The sequence below is a fragment of the Rhincodon typus genome, chromosome 3 (assembly GCF_021869965.1).
Source record: "Rhincodon typus isolate 14 chromosome 3, sRhiTyp1.1, whole genome shotgun sequence".
Lineage (NCBI taxonomy): Eukaryota > Metazoa > Chordata > Chondrichthyes > Orectolobiformes > Rhincodontidae > Rhincodon > Rhincodon typus.
The window spans coordinates 94,341,977-94,365,122 of record NC_063334.1 but is presented as its reverse complement, the minus strand read 5'-3'; the positions used below and the strand labels follow the sequence as shown (position 1 = coordinate 94,365,122).

The following is a 23,146-nucleotide window of genomic DNA, read 5'->3' as shown; positions in this document are numbered from 1 at the left end:
CTCCAGCTCCACACTGTGTTATCTCAGAGTCCAGCATCGGCAGTTCTTACTATCTCTCATGTTGTATTTAGACTTCAGGAAGGTGTTCGACAAGGTACATCACAAGAAGTTAGATACGAGCCCGTAGTGCTGGACATAGTTTATTGGCTCATGGGCAAGATACTGCAAGTGGGGATAAGATGTTCTCTTTTAAGCTGGCGATTTGTAATCAGTGGGGATCCACAGGGATCAGTGCTGCAACGGCAATTGCAACTGTTTACAATATATATTAATGACTTGGAGAAGGAAGAGAATGTACCATAGCAAAATTTGGAGACGAGACGAAAATAGGTGAGAAGACAAGTTGTGATAAGGATACAAACAGTTTGCAGAAAGATATCAATAGGTTAAGTAAGTGGGCCAAAATTTGACAAAAGCAGTATAATGTGGGAAAATATAAAGTTGTTAATTTGGAAGGGAGAACAAAGAAAAATGTATTATTTACATAGAGAAAAGCTGCAGAAAGGGACTTGGGGGTAGTTGTACATGAAACACGGAAAGCTAGCACACAGGTGCAGCAGGTAATCAGGAAGGGAAATGGAATGTTGGACCTTGTTTAAAAGGGGGTTGCAGTATAAGAGTAGGGAAGTCTTACTTCAACTGTACAAGGCACTAGAGAGACTATACCAAAGTACTGTGAGCAATTTTGTTCCCCTTAATTAAGGAAAAATATTGTTTCATTATAGGCGATTCAGATAATATTCATTAAAATGATCACAGGTATGGAGGCTTTGTCTTACGAGCAAAGGCTAAACAGGTTGGGACTCTACTCACTGAAGTTTTGCAGAATGAAAGGTGATCTCATTAAAAAAATATCTTAAGGGGTTTGACAGGATAAACGCTGAGCAGATGTTTCCCCTCATGGGAGGCACTAAGACCAGAGGGTCTCAGAAGAAAGGGGTGCCAATTTCAAAATAAGAGGAGGAATTTCTTCTCTCAGTAGGGCATCTCTGTACTAGTATCCCAGTATTTGGTCAGGTTCATTGTCCATTACAAGAACGAGCACTAATTCTTTTCATGTTTGCATTTCTTATATACTTAGTGAATTTTACCCTGGATATGGCACTCTGCAACTGTACATAATGGTTTGGGTCAAGCCCATTTGGCAAGCTCTGCAACAATTTCCCAAATGCTTCCAGTCAACAATTTCTCATACGTCACAATGCCAACATATTGGGCTGATAAGTAGCAACTAATATTTGCGGCACATAAATGCCAGGCGATAGCCACCTCCAATAAGAGAAAATCCAATCATCTTCCCTTGGTGTTTAACAGCATTACTGTTGCTGAACCCCAATATTCAATATCCCAGGAGTTACAATTGACCAGAGACTTAATTAGACCATCTACGTCATTACTGTAGGTAGAAGAGTGCCTGACTTCCTAAAACCTGTACACAATCTACATGGAACAAGTTGTTGACTCTCATTCAGCATCATCACCCTCTGATACCCCAGAACCTGTTCCACTCCATTCCACACACCCCCCCACCCCAACCCCAATGCCCTGACTCCCAATCTGTTCGACTGCCACAATTACCCAATTTCTATTCCACCCCAACCCTCGATGTCCTGACTCCCACTCTGCCCCATCCACTCAATGCCCTACCATTCCACTCGACACCCTTAATTCCCTTACTCCCATTCTGCACCGCTCTCCCAATTCCCTGAATCCCATTCTGAGCCACTTATCCGAAGCCACAAGTCCTATTCCATCCCACCCTACCCTCCCATTGTCCCAAATTCCATTCTGCCTTAACTCTCATTCCATCCTACCGTCCCAATGATTTGACTCCCTTGCCAAGCCACCTTCCTATTCCACTCAACCCTGCTGAGACACTGAATCCCATTCCATCTCACCCTAAAGCCCAAATTCCATTCTGCTCTGACACTCCTTCATCCAATGGCCCAGTTCACATTCACCTCCTCCATGAAGACACAACTCTCTTCCACATTCCAACCTACCCGACAGCACAACTCACACTCCATGCTCCATCCCATCTACCAACCATTGTCCTGACTGTAGTGAATGCCAAGCCTCCTTCAACAGGAATCCTGCAATCTTTGGGGACACATAGGAGTACCCAACTGCAAGCACGCTTCCAATCCACATAGCATCTTGCCTTAGTAACATATGCCATTCTGTTACTGTCACTAGGTACAAATCCGGCAACTCCAATTCTAACAGCAATGTGTGTGTACCTACATCAGATAACTGAAGAGATTCAAAAAATAAGCTCAGCTTTACTGGCTGGCTAGCATTTATTGTCTGTCCCCGAATCTTCTGAAGGGCTAACAAGGATAGCAGCGAATGCAATCCTTGCTAGCTATACTCTCATCTCATGAGTTACCCTGTTTTATTCATTTATTTGTTGATCACCATAGTTTATTCAGTAAACTACATTGTCATTGCAATCTAGATTTAGGTCTACATTAAATTCTGACAGTACATGTTACATTTTCCAAGCTACTCCTTCTACATACAATAGACTACTTCCTCCTAAAATCACAGCACCTGACATTAAATACCCTAGTATCCAATGAAGAATTTTACCTTTCATAATAATGTTAAAGTTAAAGATTCACTTTAAGATCTATCATCTAATGGCTGAAGGGATAAATGTAATAGTGTTGAGCATATCACATGGACATTTAAATATGCATCATATTATGAGATTTTGACACACAATGAATTTTAGGGCATTTTACAAAGAATGATTAAAATTCAGTGATCTTTCTACCAGATCTAAGTGAAGAAAATGGAGTCAAACTAGTGGTCAGCTGTTTTGTCCTAAGATTTGTACACAGAATAAAAACTTCCCCAAGTCTAAATTCTGTATATAAAATGCAGCGTATACCAGCATGAGGCTAAGCTACAAATTTAGGTTTATTTCTTCAGTAGTTATGTACTTACATCTAATTTCTTCTGATAGTTGAGATTTCGAACAGCCTTTCGTGCCAAATGAAGCGCATGAGCATCATCCAAGGCGTAATGATCAGTCACACCAGACTTCCTGCACAATTCACAGCAAAATGTTGTTAAAATTCACTCTGAGATAAACACGATTGCAACATTTAATCAAACATATTTGCAACAAGCACAGAGAATGCTGGAGAAACTCAGCAGGGCTAGCAGCATCTGTGAAGAGAGAAACGGAGTTAACAGTTTGAGTTCAGTATGACACTTGAAGAATCTCCGTTTATTTCAGATTCATAGCATCCACAGTATTTTGCCTTCACAATGTCACTTTTGTGCTTAATCAGATCTTGACAATGTGAAAAATCTTTGGTTTAGTTTATTTGACTACATTATCACAAGCTAGTGCTTTTTCTAGAAACTAGCTTTGTATCATTTGCAAATTTGGAAATCTAATATCAGGTCCTCACCTCAAAACTCGCTGAAAACTCGATGAAAATAATTTAACATTTCAGCAGTATGGCTCACTACCTTGCATTCTAGGTGTGTGAAGGCTGCTTCCCATCAGCCATGGATCAGTTATTAGCACACTGACATGAGTCACTGATTGAGAATGCTGTTGATTAAAGTTCAACTCCAGAGATATGAAGCCCAAACCCAGATTGACATTTCACTGAGGGAGTACTGCACTGTTGGAAGGGCTGCATAAATACAGACTTATTCTTGGATGTGGAGGTCGCTGGCAAGGCCAGCATTGATTGCCCATCCCCAGCTGCGCTTGAACTGAGTGATTTGTTAAGCCATTACAGAGAATTAAACACATTGCCATTGGTCTGGAGTCACATATAGGCGAGAACAGGTAAGGGTGGCAGATTTCCAACACAAAATCATGTGTATGAACATACAAAACAGGAGCAAAAGTAGACCATTTGGGCCCATGATTCTATTCTGCCATTCGATAAGATCATAGCTGATCTGTTTGTATTTTTAATTCACACTCCCACCAGGAAACACAAGGACATGAGTAGACCATTTGGCCCATCCAACCAACCCCACCACTCAACACAATCATGACTGAACAATTAAATGCCTTTTGCCCATTCTGTCCCCATAACCCTGCATGCCACTGGTAATCAGAGGTCAATCAGTCTCTACATTAAACTCAAAAACAAAATTCCAAAAAGTACACAACTCTCTGAACAAAAAAATCTCTCATCTCAAACCTAAGTGCCTTCTCCTCTACTTTTAAATTGCGCTCTTGGTTCTAGACTCCCCAACCAGGGGAAATATCTTACCTCCATCTACCCCTTCTGTCCTCTTAAATATTCTATAAGTTTGAGGTCCAATCTTCATAACTCTAGAGAATACAGGCCCAACGTGTCTAATTCATCTTTGTAGGTCAGTTTTGCCATCACAGGATGAAGTCTGGTGAATCTTTATTGCCCTCCCTCAGGGCAATAATATCTTTCCTGTGATAAGGAGACCAAAATTGTACACAAGATGTGGTCTAAGGGTTTCTCCTGCCAAAGCAGATAATACCACTTCTTCCATTCAATCAGATCTTGGCTGATCTGATTTTAATCTCAACCCTACATCAACTCTAATAGTCTTTCAGCCCCTTGCTAATCAACCTCTGCCTCTGCATCCACTGCCTTTTCAGGAAGGATATTCCAAAGACACTCCATCCTCAGAGAAAAAGTAATTCCTCATCTCTTGCTTAAATGGGAAGCCCCTTAATTTTAATTCTTATGATCCCTAGTTCTACAATACATCCTCCGATTCTCCTTTATCTACAGAACAAGTTACTTTTTCAAAGACGATTTCCTTTTTACAAAGCCATCTTCGCTCTTGATTATCTTGAACTTTAATAATAGCTTCTAACATTTTCTCTGTGGCGGATGTTAAACTAACTAGCCTGCAGGTTCGGGTTTTCTGCCTCCCTCCCTATTTGAATAGAGGAGTTACATTAGCCATTTTCCAATCAAAGGAACCATCCCCAAACGTAATTAGTTTTGGAAAATTAAAACCCAATGTATCACCATCCTCACTTTCATCATCATTGCAGGGCCCTTTTTCTTGCCAACAACATCTGTTTTAATGGCTTCAATTAATGTAGAAGTGATCAGTAACTGAAATCTTTCTGATAGATCCTCTTCAGAAAAGTCACACTCATGCTTTTTTGCTGTGGCATCTTCTGACTAACTGGTCAATAAGCTGTTGTGGTTGTTTTCTAACATGACATGACTCAAAGTCTATTAATCCTTCTGCCACATTTACCTCACCCCAAATTACATCCATCAAGTATTGATCCAAATGCATGCAAATATTTATCTGTTGGAGAGTTACAAAGTAATTGAGAGCATTATAACCTGGGGTGCTATTTTCCAGCAATCTGTGTTCATGTGTAACAATCAGGTTTGTTCATTGCATAAGTATGGTTTCACTCTCTGATCCAAATGGAAAGATCTAGGTCACTCATTGCATTATGTTAGAGTGTACTTTGGAACATAAATCCATAAATGCAACAAGAAACTGCCTTAAGAAACGTCAACAGTTAATATTTTTCACAGAATTGTCATGGCATCACCATTTCTATTCAAATTATCATCCAATGTCCTCGTGAATACCTTAATGGAACCTGCTTCCACCACATTTCCAAACAAACAGTCTATTCCACACCTTAGCCACTTGCTGTTTGAAAGTTTTTTTTTCCTCACCTCACCATTGCTTTGTTTCACTTTAAATCTATGCCTATTTATTTATTTCTCTTACAGGAAGTTTCCCCCTAAATACTCCATCTAGCCCACTCAAGACTGAAAACCTCCATCAAACCTCCGTTCAGCCTTCTTCTCTTCAAGAAGAGAAGTCCCAAATTCTTCAATGTATCCTCATATCTGAAGTTTCCCATTCCTGGAACCATTCTTGTAAAGCACTCTTGTACTCTCTCCAATGCATTCACATCTTTCCTATAATGTGGCACCCACAAATGTACACAATACTCCAGCAGAAGTCTTACAAGTATCTTGTACAAGTTCAAAATCACATCAATACTATATTTCATGTCCCTATTAAAGCAAAAACACTGCATACTTTATTAACTGCCTCCACCTGTCCTAGTACCTTCAATTATGAAGCATATATACATCTGGGTCCCTTTGCTCCTGCATCCCATTTAGAAACGTACCACCCAATTTTGTGTTGTTTTTCAATGTTCTTCTAATCAAAATGCATCACCGCACACTTCTCTACATTGAGCTTCATCTGCCAACTATCCATCCATTCCATCAACTTGAGAATGTTCTTTTTGAGTTCCACACTGTCCTCCTCAGAATTTATGATTCTTCCAAGTTTTCTATTTTATGCAAACTTTGAAAATGTTCCCGCACACCAAGATCCAGATCATTAATATACATCAGAAAAAGCAAGGATCCCAATACACAATACAAACCTTCCTCCAGCCTAAAAAATATTTATTTTTATTGTCAGTACTTGCAAAGTACAATTTTATGCTGCTAGAACAAGTAGATTTGTTTGCACTGATTACACAAACATTAGGATGACCAAAAAATACTACATAAGATAGTTTACCTGCAGTGGAGATCAGCACCTCCAAGGTCTTCAGCTGAAACTTCTTCACCAGTTGCAGCTTTCACCTATACAAAGAAAAAAGAACAATAGTTTCAAATATTTCTGCTTCCAGCATGCAAGACAGCAGAAACAAGTTTTTAATAGGGTTCCATTGAAAAATTATTTCCTTTCACAAAAAACAATACTGCTTTCAAATACTGATCGATCTGCTTGCCATTTATAATACTGTATTTCTCTATTTCACTCTATGAATCTATCTTTATTCCTAACTATACTATTAGAAGCTTGGTTATGTTGCTTTACATTATAATCTTTAGATTAATAATCTAGAGTACTAGGTAAAACCAACAAACACATTACTAAGTTATACTTTTGAACATATGAGAGAGAAATGCCACAATAATTAAAATACTGTAATAATTAAAACAGAATGCTGAAAATACACAGCATCTATGAAGAGACAACAATGCTTTAATTTTTCAGGTCTGGATAGCTGCAGCAACAAATTTCCTTAGAGATATCAAGCTTCACAAGGTCACTGAGAAACTAAATAAACACAGCAACATAATCAAATGAATACCCCTCAAAATTAACATAAAGAACACAGAAATTAGCCTTATAACACAGGCAATTTACTCAAATTTATTATTTCCTTCCCACTGAGGGCTAATAGCAAATAAAAGGACAATCACTGAGTGATTCAATTAGCACATAGTAAGTATCAATGACAGTGAAACACAATTACACAATCAAGATAATCTAAATAACACAATTTTATTTTTCAGATATTTATATTGATTTACAATCTTCACATCAGGCCCTCATGTTTACTGATTAGTTTCATTGTTTGAGTCAACCCAGAACTCATCAATTCCTGTCTCAAAGTTTTATAACTTGATAACATGGCAAGTTCCTATGAGGGAACACCATGACAATTAGTGATAAAACCAACCAAGCATCCAACCATCTCTTGCAACTGCAAAATATAACATATCATAGCTGAACTTCAACTCCACAAATTAATTATGGAAAAGTTATTGCATTATACAGTTGCTACAAATTAGCACAGCTGAATTTATCCTATGTTTTAGCACACGTCACTATAAAGAAATATGACCATGCTTTTGAGTATAAGACATAGGTAAGGGATTCATGTGGCACAGTGATAATGACCAAACCTCTGGGCTAGAAGATCCAAGTTAAGTCCCACCTGCCCCAGATATGCCATAATGCGTTTGACCAGGTTGATTAAAAATAATCTGAGATAATGGGGTGATCTAAGGTGATTAAGTGAGTTGTTAGGATAGCAACTATTTCCTCTGGTGAAGGAGTCCAAACCAAGAGAACAGCTACGCTGTTGAAAAGGTGCTGCCAGTAAACAATTCTTCACAAAGGAGTGGGGATAAAAGATATTGGACATCTGGAATTCTATCCCCTAGAGAATAGGTGAGGCTAGGTTGAAACTGAGATTGATAGATTTTTGTTATGGAACTATTGAGTGGATGGGATTAAGAAATTGGTTAACCGTAATTTTATTGATTGACATAACAGGTCTGAGGAGTTGAATCACAAATTGCTGTTCCAATGATGTCTAAAAGATTGCCTTCCTAACCACTTTATGAAGACATACATTAAGTATGAATTCATAAACCAGAGACAAGACCAAAATTGTGCCTCAGTGATTACTGAACTTTGAAAAAGAATGTAGTAATTGCATTCACAATCAGAAATTATGACCAAAATGAAATTACTTATCATAACAAATTTGTAATTGATATTTATTGATTTTTCAGAGCATATGTTAAGTGTGACATGAAGGTAAAAAGCCAGCAATTTCCATTGCTGGTAAATATAGTGGCTCTTGACTTTTGTTTTTACATTGGTGGCATTCACAGGAAGAGCCTTATAAACACAAAATTAATCCCAGATCAGGCCATGGAATTTGCAATAAACTTGGAAGCTTACCTTCATATTACTCCCCAAACATAGAATTGTATTCTAATTTTTTACACGTACCAGTGGTGGTCCTCCTAAGAAAATTGTCCCTTGATTCTTCACAATGATACTTTCATCAGCCATGGCAGGAACATATGCTCCTCCTGCTGTACATGAACCCATGACCACAGCTATCTGGAACCAAAGGAGGCAATCACAGAATTAATGTTTTATACAGGACAACAGTTTGTTACACAAAAACAAATATGAATACAACGATTTTCATTCGCACAACAATTACTACCATTTTGGCATTCTGTCTTGGGTCCTTTCCCTGAGCTTTATAACAACAGTATTTTTCATTACAATCTTCTATTTGTGCTTCCTCATCCAAAACACTAACTCCGACATGCTCAATGCAAGAATGCAACTTTAAGTGACAGATAATGCTGCAAATCAAGTTCACAACCTTCTGATAGGAAACAAACACCGCTTTTACCCACAACTTTCACACTCCAGTCTTACACTGAAGAAGATTCTCAATAAATAGATTCCAAATTTTAAAGATTTATAAAAAGTTAGTTATACTTTAAAATGGTTGTTATTTTTCATGCTGTAATTGTGATAAACAAACAGCACAGAAAATGGATAAGTGATCTCAGGTGAATTGTTCATTTTAAATAAGCATTCAGTTGGTACACTCAGGTGAATGTCCAATCTCTTACTTCAAAATGCTATGGTTTGTTTAATTTTAAGTTTCTAACTAAGATACAATAACAACTGAAGTGATTGAAATGAGGCCAACCAGGTGGACCTTAGAATAGGAGTTCCCTGATTGGACCAGATTAACAGCCCCAATCAGGGAATCCTGGCTGACAGATAAGAACAGGAGTATCAAGGCTTCTATTCACTCTGAGAGCTGTCTGAGGGAGTTGAATCAATGTCAAAGACTCTCCACTTATAAATAAAGGATGACTTGGTGACGGGATAACGGCTTCTATAGAGTTATTTCAACAACAGCATATATATTTCAAATTATTCATTTACCTGTGCAATTCCCATTGCAGACATGTTGGCCTGATTATAAAAAATACGCCCAAAATGATCTCGATCTGGAAAAACATCTGCTTGGCGAGGTAAGTTTGCACCACCAGAATCCACTGAAATGAAACCATGAGAAAAAAATAGATGGGCATTTGTATATCACGTTTCACGACCCCAGGACATCCCAAGTGCTTAGTGTACAAAAGCAAAATACTGGTGAAATTTTGAAATTAAAACAAAATTTCCCCGAAATGTTTGGTAGGTATAGGCACTTCTTTGGAGAGAACTGACAAAAGAACATCCACCTCGGTTACTCTCTCCTCAAATGTTGCTTAACCTGCTGATTATTTCCAGCATTTTCTGTTTTTATTTCAAAGTATAGTCACTTTTGTGAAGTAGGAAATGCAGCAAGCAATCCATGCAAAGCAAATTTCTACAAATGGTTTATCCTCTTACTTCCTAGGCAGTCCCTTAGGATCAAGGATGATTTGTTTCAACTGTGCTCTGAGATTTTGCTGAAATGCAATGCAAAATCTTCACAGTCTGCCACATGTGGGGCAGGCAGTGCTAGAAGGGTTAGGCAGATAAGACGCTTGAAGGTTTGTGCACCCTCCCCAGCGCCTGTTTGTTCCCGATTGAGTCTCTTGAAGTTTTGGTGTATTCTCAAATGAACCTTCTCCATTGGTCAATCGCATGTCAGGGTCTCCCACGAGCAGACAAAGATTCAGAATTTCCTCAGGGATGTGGTGACAGCATGCCAAAAGCATTTTCACTGTCCTTCCGGATATATCCTGCTCTGACCGAGCTTTGATGAAAACAGTTGTATCAAACACAAGGATTAGGAGCATGAGTAGGCCCCTCAGCCTATCGTACCTGCTCAGTTGTTTGATAATTTTATGGCTGTTTTAATTATGGTTTCAATCTTGTTTTCCTTTCTATCCCCTACACCCTTTGACTCCCTTATCAATCAAGAATCTATATAAGATAGCCTTCAAAATATTCAATAATCTAGACTTCATTGCTCTCTGGGAAAGACTTCCACAGACAACTGACTCTCTTTTGGATTAAAAAAATTTCCATCATTTCCGTCTTAAATGGAAAACCTCTTATTTATAAACTGTGTCACCTACTTCACGATTCCAGCACAAGAGGAAACATCCCATCAGCATTTATTGTTGTCAAGCCCGTTAGAATCACTGCACTGGAAAGTGTCTAGACCCAATCTGTTCAATCGTAACTCAAAAGATAATCCCTCCATTCCAGAAGTCAACTGCATGAACCTTCTCTGAACTGCTTCAAATGCAAGTATTTCTGGCAATGCCACTGTACTAGTAATCCACAGCCCCAAGTTCAAGTTCTGATCTAATGGGTTTGAATCCCACAATAGCAGATGGTGAAATTTGAATTCAATTTTAAAATATCTGGGATTCTAAAAGAAATTAGCATAATGGCAACCATGTAACTATTGTCAGTTGTCGTAAAAACGCATCTAATAGTTCACTAATATACTTTACAGAGGGAAATTTGTCATCTGTACCTTGTCCGGCTAAATGTGATTCCAGACCCGCAGTAATATGGTTGATTCTTAACTGCATTGTGAAATAGCCTTCGCAAACCTCTCAGATCAAGGGGCAATAAAGGTTGGCCAGCCATGTCACACGCATCCCATATAAAAAAGAATCCCTGATCAAAACTGTACAGTACTCTAGGTGTGTTCTTACTAATGCCCTGTACTAGGTGTAGAAGAATTCCCTATTTTTATACTCCATTTGTCTGGCGATAAACATCAACATTTGCCTTCCTAGTAATTTACTGTACCTGCATGATAACTTTTTTTAATTCATGCACAACATCCAGATCCCCCATACAATTTAAATAACATTCTACATCTCTATCCTTCTTGGTGAAGTGGACAACCTCACATTTCCCCACACTGTAATCCATCTGCCAAATTTTTGCCCAACCTAAATCCCATGTAACCTCTATGCCTTTGTCACAATTTACCATCTGAAATATCTTTGTCTCATCAACAACCCATAGCAAACATATGTTCAGTCCCTAAAAGATGAACTGCAGAAATTCACCAAGGCTCCTTAGACAACAGCTTCCAAACACATGACTTCTACCATCTAGAAGGACTAGGCAATAGAGACATGGGAACATCACCACCTGCAAGTTCCACTACAAGCCACTCACAATCTTGACTTTGAAATATATCACTCTTCCTTCAATGTCTCTGGGTCAAAATCTCGGAACTCCCTCCCTTTCAATGATACCAAATGGACTGCCATGGTTCAAGATGAGAGCTCAACACCACTTGCTCAAGCGAAATGCGGGTACAGGAATAAATGTTGGTTCAAACAAAAAACAGAAATTGCTGGATAAACTCAGCAGTTCTGGCAGCATCTGGAGAGAAAATATGAGTTAATGTTTCAAATCCAGTGAACCTTTCCTCAGAACTGGACTTGAAACGTTAACTCTTTTTCTCCACAGATGATGCCAGACCAGCCGAGTTCCTCCAGCAATTTTGGTTTTGTTTCAGGTTCCATAAACGGGGCTATAACCTAGGAAAAACGAAAAACTTTCAAAACTATTAAAACTATCATTACCTTATACAAAAATACAAAATCACTGAAAACAAAAATCAACTTTGTAAAACGTAGTTCAAAGAATCTATAAATGTAGCAGAAAATTAAAGTTTCACCTAAATAAACACAGGGCAGGTGGTTTTGTATTGCAATCTCCTGTGCTCTTACATGCTTCTTCACTGTGATTGGGTAGTATGATCCCCCTTTTACTGTCGCGTCATTGGCAACAATCAAACATTCAACCCTGAAAGCAACATATACAAATTTCAGAATTAACTGTGGAAAAAGCACATAGGTTAAACAACAGCAAAAACAGGAAACAGGAGGCAAAACTCAAGGAGAAGGATAGAACTCATGTTCTAAATTTGTTGAACGTTGCATTAGGAGGGCCTCTAAAATCCCTTAATGGAAAATGAAGTGATATTCCTCTCCTTTGCACTGGGCTTCACCGAAAACATTGCAACAGGCCTAGGAGAGCAATATGGGCATGAGAGCAGGATGGTGTCATGAAATGGCAAGCAACTGTAACAGCAGGGTTATGCTTGCGGACTGAGCAGAGGTGTTCAGCAAAGTGGTCACCCAGTATGCATTAGATCTCCCAGTGTAGCGGAGACCACATTGCAAGCAGTGTACATTACAGACTAAATTGAAAGAAATGTAAGTGTCATGCTACAGGTATGAAAATGGTGAGGATAAATGTAGAGGCTAATGGAGTGGAAACTGAGGACAAGGGAAATCCTACTGTGGTTCTGGGAAGGAGGTAAGAGCAGAATTGTAGAAAGAGTATCAAAGGATAAAGAAAGACATGTCAGAGGTGCTATTGTGGAAAGTGGCATCAGAGTAGATGTGATGAGTTGGAGAAACTGCGAGAATCAAATCAAGCCCTTACAGGAAGCAGGGTATGTGGAAGTGTAGTCAAGATATCTGTAGAGTTGTGGATTTGCAATGAATGTTAGTACACAGCAAACTTCAGAACTGCAGACAGAGAAGCCAAAGAAAGGAAAGAGAGAGTCGGAGATAGACCAGGTGGAGGTAAACCCAACCAAGCACACAGGTGAAAAGCAAAATTCATCAAGTGTTGCAAAATTTAAACCATAGAAAGAAAATGCTGGAAATACTCAATAGGTCAGTTTGTACCTACAAAAAGAACAGACATATTAACAGCATCAGAGGAGCAGGAAAGTCAATGTTTCAGGTCTGGAACTGACACAAATGTCAACTTTCCTGCTCCTCTGATGCTGCCTGACCTGCTATGTTCCTCCAGCTCCACACTGTATCGAGTCTGACTTCCAGTATCTACGGTTCTTGCTATCTCCTAGACATGTTACCATTCCAGGTTTCGCTCTTAATTAGAAACAAATCAAGAATTTAAATTACAAAGGAAAATCTCCTTTCAGAACTAAGCAAAAAGGAACAGTACTATTCTGTACACATGATAAAACACAACATTTAACAACGAATACTAAAACTAGAATGATATAGTCTAAGTTCTAGTCATAACCAGCATTCAAAGCTGTCAGAGATGTTGAGCAAGTGGTTTGAAAAAAAGCTAAACAGCAGAGATGCACTTCAATTTTAAGCATTTAAAAGTCACCAGCTTTTAAATCCTGTAGCAAAGCACTGTCTTTTGGATAAGAATGCTCATTGTAACAAGTGGATTTTTAGTTCTGACTGGTTCAAACGTTGTACTTCTTAGACAGCGCCCTCCAAGCTCATGATCTTTACCAGCTACAAAAACAAGGATAGCAGATACACTGGAACTCCACCAAATGCAGGTTGCCCTTCAATTTGCAATGATGATGATTTTGAACTACATCTATGCTCCTTCACTGTTGCTGGGTTGTGGAACTCCCTAACAGCACTGTGTGTTTGCTTACATCCAAAGAACTGCAACACTTCAAGAAGGCAGCTTATCACCACATTCTCAAGGGCAATAAGGATGGGCAATGAGTGGTAGCCTAACCACTCACATTCCATGAACAAGTTTTAAAAAAGATTTGCAGATTTGTGCACATCCACTAACAGGAGAAGACGTTACGAAGTTTAAACTTGCAATACGTTTTGCATTTCCTCTCGGACATAATTTAAAATCTGAGAGAAAATCGTCTCCATGTGATCTCGGACTGATGACCACTACGGCAAAACGTGCAGCTCAAACTCCAGCTGAGATGATATATAACAATAGGAAATACTCATATGATATTTAAACAAGAAAGAGAAAAAGATAGATGAATTATGGTATTTCATAATTGGAGCCAAATGTCCAAATATTGAAATGTCTCATTATATCGGACAGATTATGTGGAAGTCTGCCTTTGTGCTGTGCAGCCCCTGTAGCTTTTAGTTCATGTCCAACATTTAATTATAAAGATTCAGTGAAACAGCTTGGAAACAGAAATAACCAAATCACTAAAAGTGTAAACGATGTGAAGATTGGCAAGAGATAAAAGTGGAAATTAGCAGACTCAAACAAGTATATGTGGAATATCATAAAACATTACCAACACCAAAGACTACTTAACATCGGAGGTAGAGTTAGAGAGTCATAAGGCGCAGAAATAGGCTCGTTAGCCTAACTTGTCCATACAGGCCAGATTTCCTAAACTGAACTGGTCCCATTTGCCTGCATCTAGCTCATATCTCTCTAAACATTTCCTATCCATATACCCGTCCAAATATCTTTTAAATGTTGCTATTGTACCCGCCTCTATCATTTCCTCTGGTATCTCATTCCATATAGGCAACATCCTCTGTGGTAAGAAGTTGCCCTTCTGGTCCCTTTTAAATCTTTCCCTTCTCACCTAAAACCTATGGCCTCTATTGATTGATTTATTGTCACGTATCAAAATACAGTGAAAAACTTCGTTTATGAGTGGTACAGGTAGATCATAGTAAGCAAAGGATGTACAGATCAAAAAGACTTAGACAAATGCACACAGATTACATTGCACAGGGCGTGCGCTAAGCGAGATCAACATTAGCAAGATCAGTGTAATTTTGAGGCGAGTGAGTCCATTCATCAATCTGATAACGGCTGAGAAGAAGCTGTTCCTGGCCTGTTCATGCATGTGTTCAGGCTTTTGTATCTTCTGCCTGATCGAAGAGGCTGAGGGATATCATTACCGGGGGTGATAGGTCTTTGGAGATGCTGGCTGCCTCTCTGCAGCAGCAAGCCACATAAATGGAATCCATGGATGGAAAGTCGGCTTCCGTGATGGCCCAGGCTGTGCACACAACCTTCTGTAGTTTCTTATGGTCCTGAGCAGAGCAGTTGCTATACCAGGCCATTATGCACCCAGACAGAAAGCTTTCAATAGTGCATCTGTAGAAGTTGATGAGGGACTTATGGACATGCCACATATCCTGAGTTGCCCAAGGAAGAAGAGGCGTCGTTGTGCCTCCTCGATTGTTGCATCTGTGTGGAAAGTCCAGGACACGTTGTTGGTTATCGTCACGCCGAGGAACTTGATGCTCTTCACCCTTCAACCTCAGTTCCATTGATGTTGATGCGGGCATGTTCTCCTCCTTTCTTTCTGAAAAGAATGATCAGTTCTTTAGTTTTGCTGACATTGAGAGACAGATTGTTTTCTTGCACCATGACACCAAACCCTCTATCTTCCTTTCTACAGTTTGATTCGTCATTGTTAGATATCCATCCCACTATGGTATCATTGTCAGCGAACTTGTAGATGGCACTTGTTCGGAATTTGGCAACACAGCCTTAAGAGTAAAGGGACTACAGTAGGGGGCTGAGGATGCATCCTTGGGGGGGCTCCAGGGTTGAATGTTATTGTGGGGGCGGTGCAGTTACCTATCTTCACTGATTGCGGCCTGTGGATCAGAAGGCTGAGGATCCAGTTACAGAGGGCAGAGCCGAGACCAAGGTCACACAGTTTTGATGTCAGTCTGGAGGGGATAATGGTGTTGAAGGTCAAGCTGTAATCAACGAGCAGGAGTCTGACATAGATGGCTTTGGTGTTCAGATGTTCCAAAGATGAGTGCAGGACTAGGGATATAGCATCCTCTGTGGACCTGTTACGTAAGTAGTCAAATTGTAGGGGATGGGAGACTGGAATTGACGTGGGCCATGACCAGCCTCGTGAAGCACTTCATGATTACGGAGGTCAGAGCCACTGTGCAATAGTCATTAAAGCACATTGCATGTACTTTCTTAGGTACGGGGATGTTAGTGGTCTTCTTGAAGCAGGTAGGGACTTTGCCTTGTAGGAGAGAGAGTTGAAGATGTCGGTGAATACCTCCACCGATATGCACAGGATCTGAGTGCTCGGCCGAGAACACTGTCTGGGCCCATTGTTTTCCTCAGGTTGACTCCCAGGAAGACTGATCTGAAGTCTGAAGCAGTGACAGAACGAACAGGTGCATCTGGGGCTGTTGGGGCAGGTATGACCGCACCGCTGGTATTCTGCTCAAAACAAGCATAGAAAGCACTGAGCGCATCAGGGAGGACGTGCCTTTGTCTGCTACCTTGCTCTGCTTCATTTTGTATCCCATCATATCGTTTAAGCTTGCCATAGGTGACGGGAGTCCGTTTGGTAGGTTTGGGCCTCTAACTTAGTCCGGTACTGTCTCTTGGCATTCCTGATGGCTTTGCAGACATTATATCTGGATTTTCTGTATTGGTCCGGATCACCCGACTTGAAAGCTGCATGTCTGGTCTTCAGTACAGAGTGGACTTCCTGGTTCATCCAAGGTTTACAGTTGGGGAACATTCGGATTGACTTCTTTGGTATGCAGTCCTCCACACATTTGCTAATGAAGGTCACGACTGTGGTGGCATACTCATCTAGGTTTTCCACTGAACACTTGAACACGGTCCAGTCCACCAATTCCAAGCAGTCCTGGAGACAGTCTTTCACTGCCTTGGACCAGCACTGTACTTTCTTTCGTGAAGGATTCAATGGAGAGTGCTGGAGGCATGCCAGGAGCCTGAAAATGAGGTGGCAACCTGGTGAAGCTACCAAACAGGAATACTTGCAAGCATAACAGCATAAGCAGCAAGTGATAGAGCTAAGTGAGTCCAGACCAACAGATCAGATCTAAGCTCTGCAGTCCTGCCACATGCAGTCGTGAATGATGGTGAACAATTAAGCCACTTGCTGGAGGAGACGGCTCAAAAACATCCCCATCCTCAATGATGGAAGAGCCCAGAATATCAATACAAAAGACTGACACAATAAAAGGTTACACAACAATTCACAACAATCTTCAGCCAGAAGTGCCGAGTCAATGATCCACCTCAGCCTCCTCCAGTGGTCCCGACCATTACAGATACCAGTCTTCAGCCAATTCGATTCACTCCAAGTGATATCAAGAAATGGATGGAGACACTGAAAAGTGCAAAGGCTGCAGGCCCTGACAACATTTCGGCAATAGTACTGAAGACTTGCACTCCAGAATTTGCCGCTCCCCTAGCCAAACTCTTCCGGTACAGTTATAACACCGGCATCTACTCAACAATATTCAAAATTGACCAGCTATGTCCTGTACATAAAAAGCAGGACAAATCCAACCCAGCCAATTACCGCCCCATCATCAGTAAAGTGATGAAAGGTATCATCAATATTGCTATCAAGCAGCACCTGCTCAACAACAACCTGCTTGGTGATGCCCAGTTTGGGTTCCATCTGGGCCATTCAGCTCTGACCTTATGACAGCCCTGGTTCAAATATGGACAAAAGAGCTGAATTCCAGAGGTGAGGGGAGAGTGACAGCCCTTGATATTAATGCTGCATTCAACCGAATGTGGCTTCAAGGAGTCCTCGCAAAACTGGAAGCAATGGGTAACAGGGGAAACTCTCCGTTGGATGGAGTCATTCCTGGCACAAAGGAGATAGACGAGGTTGTTGGAGTCAGTCATCTCAGCTCCAAGGCATCTCTGCAGGAGTTCCTCAGGGTAGTGTTCTTGGCCCAACCATCCATCATCTGCTTCATCAATCATCTTCCCTCCATCATAAAGATCAGAATTGAGTATGTTTGCCAATGAGTGCACAACGTTCAGGACCATTTGCGACTCCTCAGATACTGAAGCAGTTCATGTTCAAATGCAACTAGATCCGGACAATATCCAGGCTTGGGCTGACAAGTGGCAAGTAGCATTTGGCCCACACAAATGCCAGGCTATGACCATCAGGAATAAGAGAGAATCTAACCACCATCCCTGGACATTCAACAGTGTTACCATCACTGAATCCCCCACTATCAACATCCTGGAGGTTACCACTTGACCAGAAGCTCAACTGGACTCACAACATAAACACAGGGGCTACAAGAGCAGCTAAGAAACTAGAAATACTGTGATGAGCAACTCACCTCCTAACTCCCCAAAGTCTGTCCATCATCTCCAAGGCATAAGTCAGGAATGTGATGGAATACTTTACTTGCCTGGCTGGGTGCAGCTCCAACAACACTCAAAAAGCTTGACACCCTCCAGGACAAAGCAGCCTGGTTAACTGGCACCACATCCACAAGCATCCACTTTCTCCACCAACGATATTCAGTTGCAACAGTGCGTACAGTCTACAAGATGCACTGTAGAAATTCACCAAAGATCCTCAGACTGCACCTTCCAAACCCACGACCACTTCCATCTAGAAAGACAAGGATACATGGGAACACCACCACCTTCAAGTTCCCCTCCAAGCCACTTCACATCCTGACTTGGAAATATATCAGCATTCCTTCGTGGTTGCTGAGTCAAATTCCTGGAATTCCATCGTTAACAGCATCACGGGTCAACCACATCAGGTGGACTGTAGTGGTTCAAGAAGGCAGCTCACATCACCTTCTCAAGGATAACTAGGAATGAACAATAAATACTGGTTAGCCAGCAATGCTCACATCCCACAAATGGATAATAAAAAGATTCCACTCCTTTTAGGAAATGATGGCTCATGGCACTCTAACCATTCTGGTTATATTCCAACTTTCAGGCATTCTGAAAGCAACACAGAGCATAAAATGACACTGTACTCTTTGCAAAGTAAGGCCTCTCTCTGCTGGGTTTACCAATTGAAAAGCAAGATCCCCATGGACAAAGTCAAGTGTAATTGTCACCACTCACTACATGATGTACTCCCCCTTATAAGAATACATAACCTTTTCCACATCAAAAGTGGGTTAAATATTTGCCAATCATAGCAGATATGAAATCTGCTTAAAACTCTAAAGATAATCCAAAAATTCAGAAGGTATCACAAGAACGCATCTTCCGTTTGGTATAATAGTGTCCTATTACACAAATAGGTAGCACCCTGAACCTCACTTCCAACTTCACCAGCATCCACTTCCAAAGGATCATTTGCTGCCACTTCCACCACCTCCAGCAGGATGCCATCACTTAACATTCCTCTTCCCTCTCTTGTCAGCATTCCGCAGGGACCATTCCCTCTGGAAAAACCTTCTCTACTCCTCCTTCACTCCCAACATCCCAGGGCACCTTCCCATGCAATTGCAGAAGGCATAACACCTGCCCGTTTATTAACTCCCTCCTCACTACCCAAGGCCCAGACACACCTTCCAGGTGAAGCAGCGACTTACCTGCACTTCACTAAATGTTGTCTCCTGCATTCGCTGCTCACAATGTAATCTCTACATTGAGGAGACAAAACACAGACTGGATGACCTCTTCCCAGAACACCCATGTTCTGTCCACAAAAAATGACCCTGAGCTTCCTGTTGCTTGCCACTTCCACACACCACCGTGATCCCTGCCCTAAATCTATGTCTTGGACGTGGTGCAACATTCCAGCAAAGCTCAGTGCAGGCTGAAACAATCATAGAATCATAGAGAGCAGAAGAGGCCCTTTGGCCCTTCGAGTCGGCACGGACATGTGAGAAACACCTGACCTTCAACCTAATCCCAATTACTAGCATTTAGCCCATAGTATTGAATGTTAAGACGTGCCAAGTGGTCATCCAGGCATCTTTTAAAGGATATGAGGCACTTTGCCTCTAACGCCCTTCCAAGCAGCGCATTCGAGACCCTCACCACCCTCCGGATAAAAATGTTTTTCCTTACATCCTCCTAAACCTCTTGCCCCTCACCTTGAACCTGTGTCCCATTGTGACTGACCCTTCAACTAAGGGGAACAGCTGCTCCTTGGATACTCTGTCCACGTCCCTCAAACCTGTGAAGAACAGCATCTCATTTTCCGCTTGGAGACTCTGCAACCTTAGGGACTCAATACGGAGTTCAATGATTTTAGGGCCTGAATGCCTTTTCCCATGTCCTTACTCCAACCCCCACACACCAGGCCTTGTCATTATATGAGCTGCTTCCACAAGCATCAACTACTAATGGTCCTAATTAGCAGCTACTGATTCTCCCAGGCTGACCTTTATGCATTCTTTTGTCTGTCTAACTGCTGTTTTCTCTCTCTCTCTCTCTCTCTCTCTCTGGGCTACATCTCCACTGATCGTTTACTACTACCCCCCACCCCATCTTCAGGATAATATACCAAACCTTTCCTAGCTACAATCGGTTCTGACGAGGGGTCACTGGATTCGAAATGTTAACTCTGGCTTTCTCTCCGCACGTGTGCTTGACCTGCTGAGTTTTCTCAGCAATTTCCGTTGTCGACGCTGAATATTATTCTGACTCTATCATACTATAGAGACCCAACAAAGCATCCTGATCTCCAAATATTTCGTTCTCAAACAATATAGAACCACAGCTAATAATCCTTTGTTAAAAATTAAATAAAAATACGTTAGCACATTCAGGATTGACTGCATGTGAGGTGTTGGAATTGGGTGGCCAGTTTTTGGTCATATTCTGGCCTTGCAATGTGGTCTGGTTACATATGCTGAATTTCCATTCACTTTATTCATACATATACTAATGTCAAGATGACCCAAAAGCCTGAGCTGGCACTCCTTTCTTTTAAAATCTTTAGTAGAAGAACAAATGAAATGGGGAAGCAAGGGGTCAGTTAATTTGGATGGATGGGTCATGTATAAAGATTATTAATCAACATAAACATGCAGCTCAACTAAATCTGCATGGGACTTATTATGTGACTACTTATTACATAAGCACAATCCTATTGTATGATAGCAGAACTAGTTTCCTATTATGGTAATGTTCCGAAGAGTCAACAGCAACATAGACACATAGAAGGCCTGGTGAGAGACAGCTGGTCATTCTAGATCTTCTGCTTAGAGTAGCTTCTGTAAGGTAATTGGAGTCTGGGAATCAGTTAACTTATGCGCTTGTATTGAACATAAATGGAAGGCCAAATCAGTTCCTGTAATAAAGTTATTATAATAAAACATTATGCATGAATCATTAGTGAAATTGTCATCAAATTACCAACTCTTTCTAGCAATGGTCACAACCAAGAAATCAGTTAATAACTAACATTACAGTTGAGTAATGCAATGGCACCCTCTGGTGGAACCTAAATATCAAGGTTTCACCTAGTCAAGAAACTACTGCACTCCTAATGTTAAAAAAAAAGCAGCAAATCGATAAAAGTTCTAAAGCTGTGGTGCGAGCTTTGGGTTCTAGGATTAACTGTCCTCATTTACTTGCTTAGATGAAGCACATCTTCTGATGAAAGGTCATTGTCCTGACACATTAACATTATTTCTCTCTCTTCAGATACCGTTAGTGCCAGACCGGCTGGGTATTGCTGCACTTCTGTTTCAGTCTTATGCGTGTGATAACAAGATTGTGACAAATCACTGGAGGGCTGATTTTGTAAGGTTTTGCATTTGTGTAGAGTCTGACAAACTGAGCCCTTCATTGATGGGGATGTAGGATTGCTGACTGGCTAGCATTTACTGCCCATCCCTAGTTACCCTTGACAAGGTGGTAATCTACCTTCTTGAACTACTGCAGTCACACCCACAATGCTGTTAGGGAGGGAGTTCCAGGATTTTGACTCACCAGCACTGAAGAAACAGTTATATTTTTCCAAGTCAGGATCGCAAGTGGCTTAGCGTGGAACCTGCAGGTGGTAGTGTTCCCATGGTGGTACTGCCCTTGTCCTTCTAGATAGTTGTGGTTGTAGGTTTGAAGCGGGTGCGCTGCCAAAGGAGCCTTGGTGAATTTCTGCAGTTTATCTTGCATATGGGTACACACTGCTGCAACCGAGTGTCAGAGGTAGATGGAGTGCAAGTTTGTGGATGTTGAGCCAAACAAGTCAGCTGCTTTGTCCTTGATGGTGTGAACCTTTTTCAGTGCTGTAGGAGCTCACTCATTTAGGCAAGTGAGGAGTGTTTTATCACATTCCTGGCTTATAACTTGTAAATGCTAGACAGGATTTGGGGAATCAGGAGGGATCCTTGATGCCACATTTAGACAAATGCCTCCGTGTCAAGAACAGTCACTCTCCTACACCTGTTGAATTCAGTTCTTGTGTCTATACTTGAACCAAGGCAGTAATGAGGTTGAACAATATTTCTCAAATTATAATCAATACAAATGACTCCTGAAATTAGTATGTAACAGAAAAATGAAATGGTAACCATGTTTCCCTAAACTGCAGACAAATAAAATGGACTCTGAATTTTCAATTCAACGTCTCAGTTGGCTGCATCTGCAAGCATAGAAAGGGGAAGTTTTAATTTAATTATACACAAATGAATTGATGCCCGACATGTAAAGATGCAGCCAAAGTAGGATCTATGTATCAGATTTATTAGATTTTGAGCTAGACCTTATCACTATGCCATTACGTAGAAGACTGCAATAAATGCAATGTCTTAGCCAGTGACATCCACTTCCTGTGAACTAATGTTTAAAAAAAGCAATTACTAACCAAATCCAGAGCTCTGAGGATGACAAGGGAGACAGAGCATGCAATGAAAAAGAAAAAAAGGTTCTTGCACCTCAGCTGAATTCTTCAAACAAGAACAAGGCCAATTAGACCAAGTTGAGAAGGAAAATGAAGTGGAAAATATGAACATGGGAATAGATGGCAGTTAAATCTTCTACCAATAGGAAAATACTAAAACAGGCAGGCTGGCTCTTTTTGTCAGCCTTCTGTTACTTCAGTGGGAATTCAGTTAGA

General features: G+C 40.8%; 1 protein-coding gene across 2 annotated transcripts in view; it reads right to left on the bottom strand.

The window, feature by feature from the left end:
• The window catches only part of mccc2 (methylcrotonyl-CoA carboxylase subunit 2), a 102,499-nt gene that overhangs the window by 57,766 nt on the left and 21,587 nt on the right, over positions 1 to 23,146 (bottom strand). For both annotated transcript variants that reach the window (XM_048594923.1, XM_048594922.1), the window contains exons 5-9: positions 12,227 to 12,354; positions 9,526 to 9,638; positions 8,560 to 8,673; positions 6,544 to 6,608; positions 2,953 to 3,052 (exon numbers count right to left, since the gene is read on the bottom strand). In XM_048594923.1, the coding sequence (XP_048450880.1) occupies positions 2,953 to 3,052; positions 6,544 to 6,608; positions 8,560 to 8,673; positions 9,526 to 9,638; positions 12,227 to 12,354 (520 nt within the window). The remainder of the gene's footprint in view (positions 1 to 2,952; positions 3,053 to 6,543; positions 6,609 to 8,559; positions 8,674 to 9,525; positions 9,639 to 12,226; positions 12,355 to 23,146) is intronic.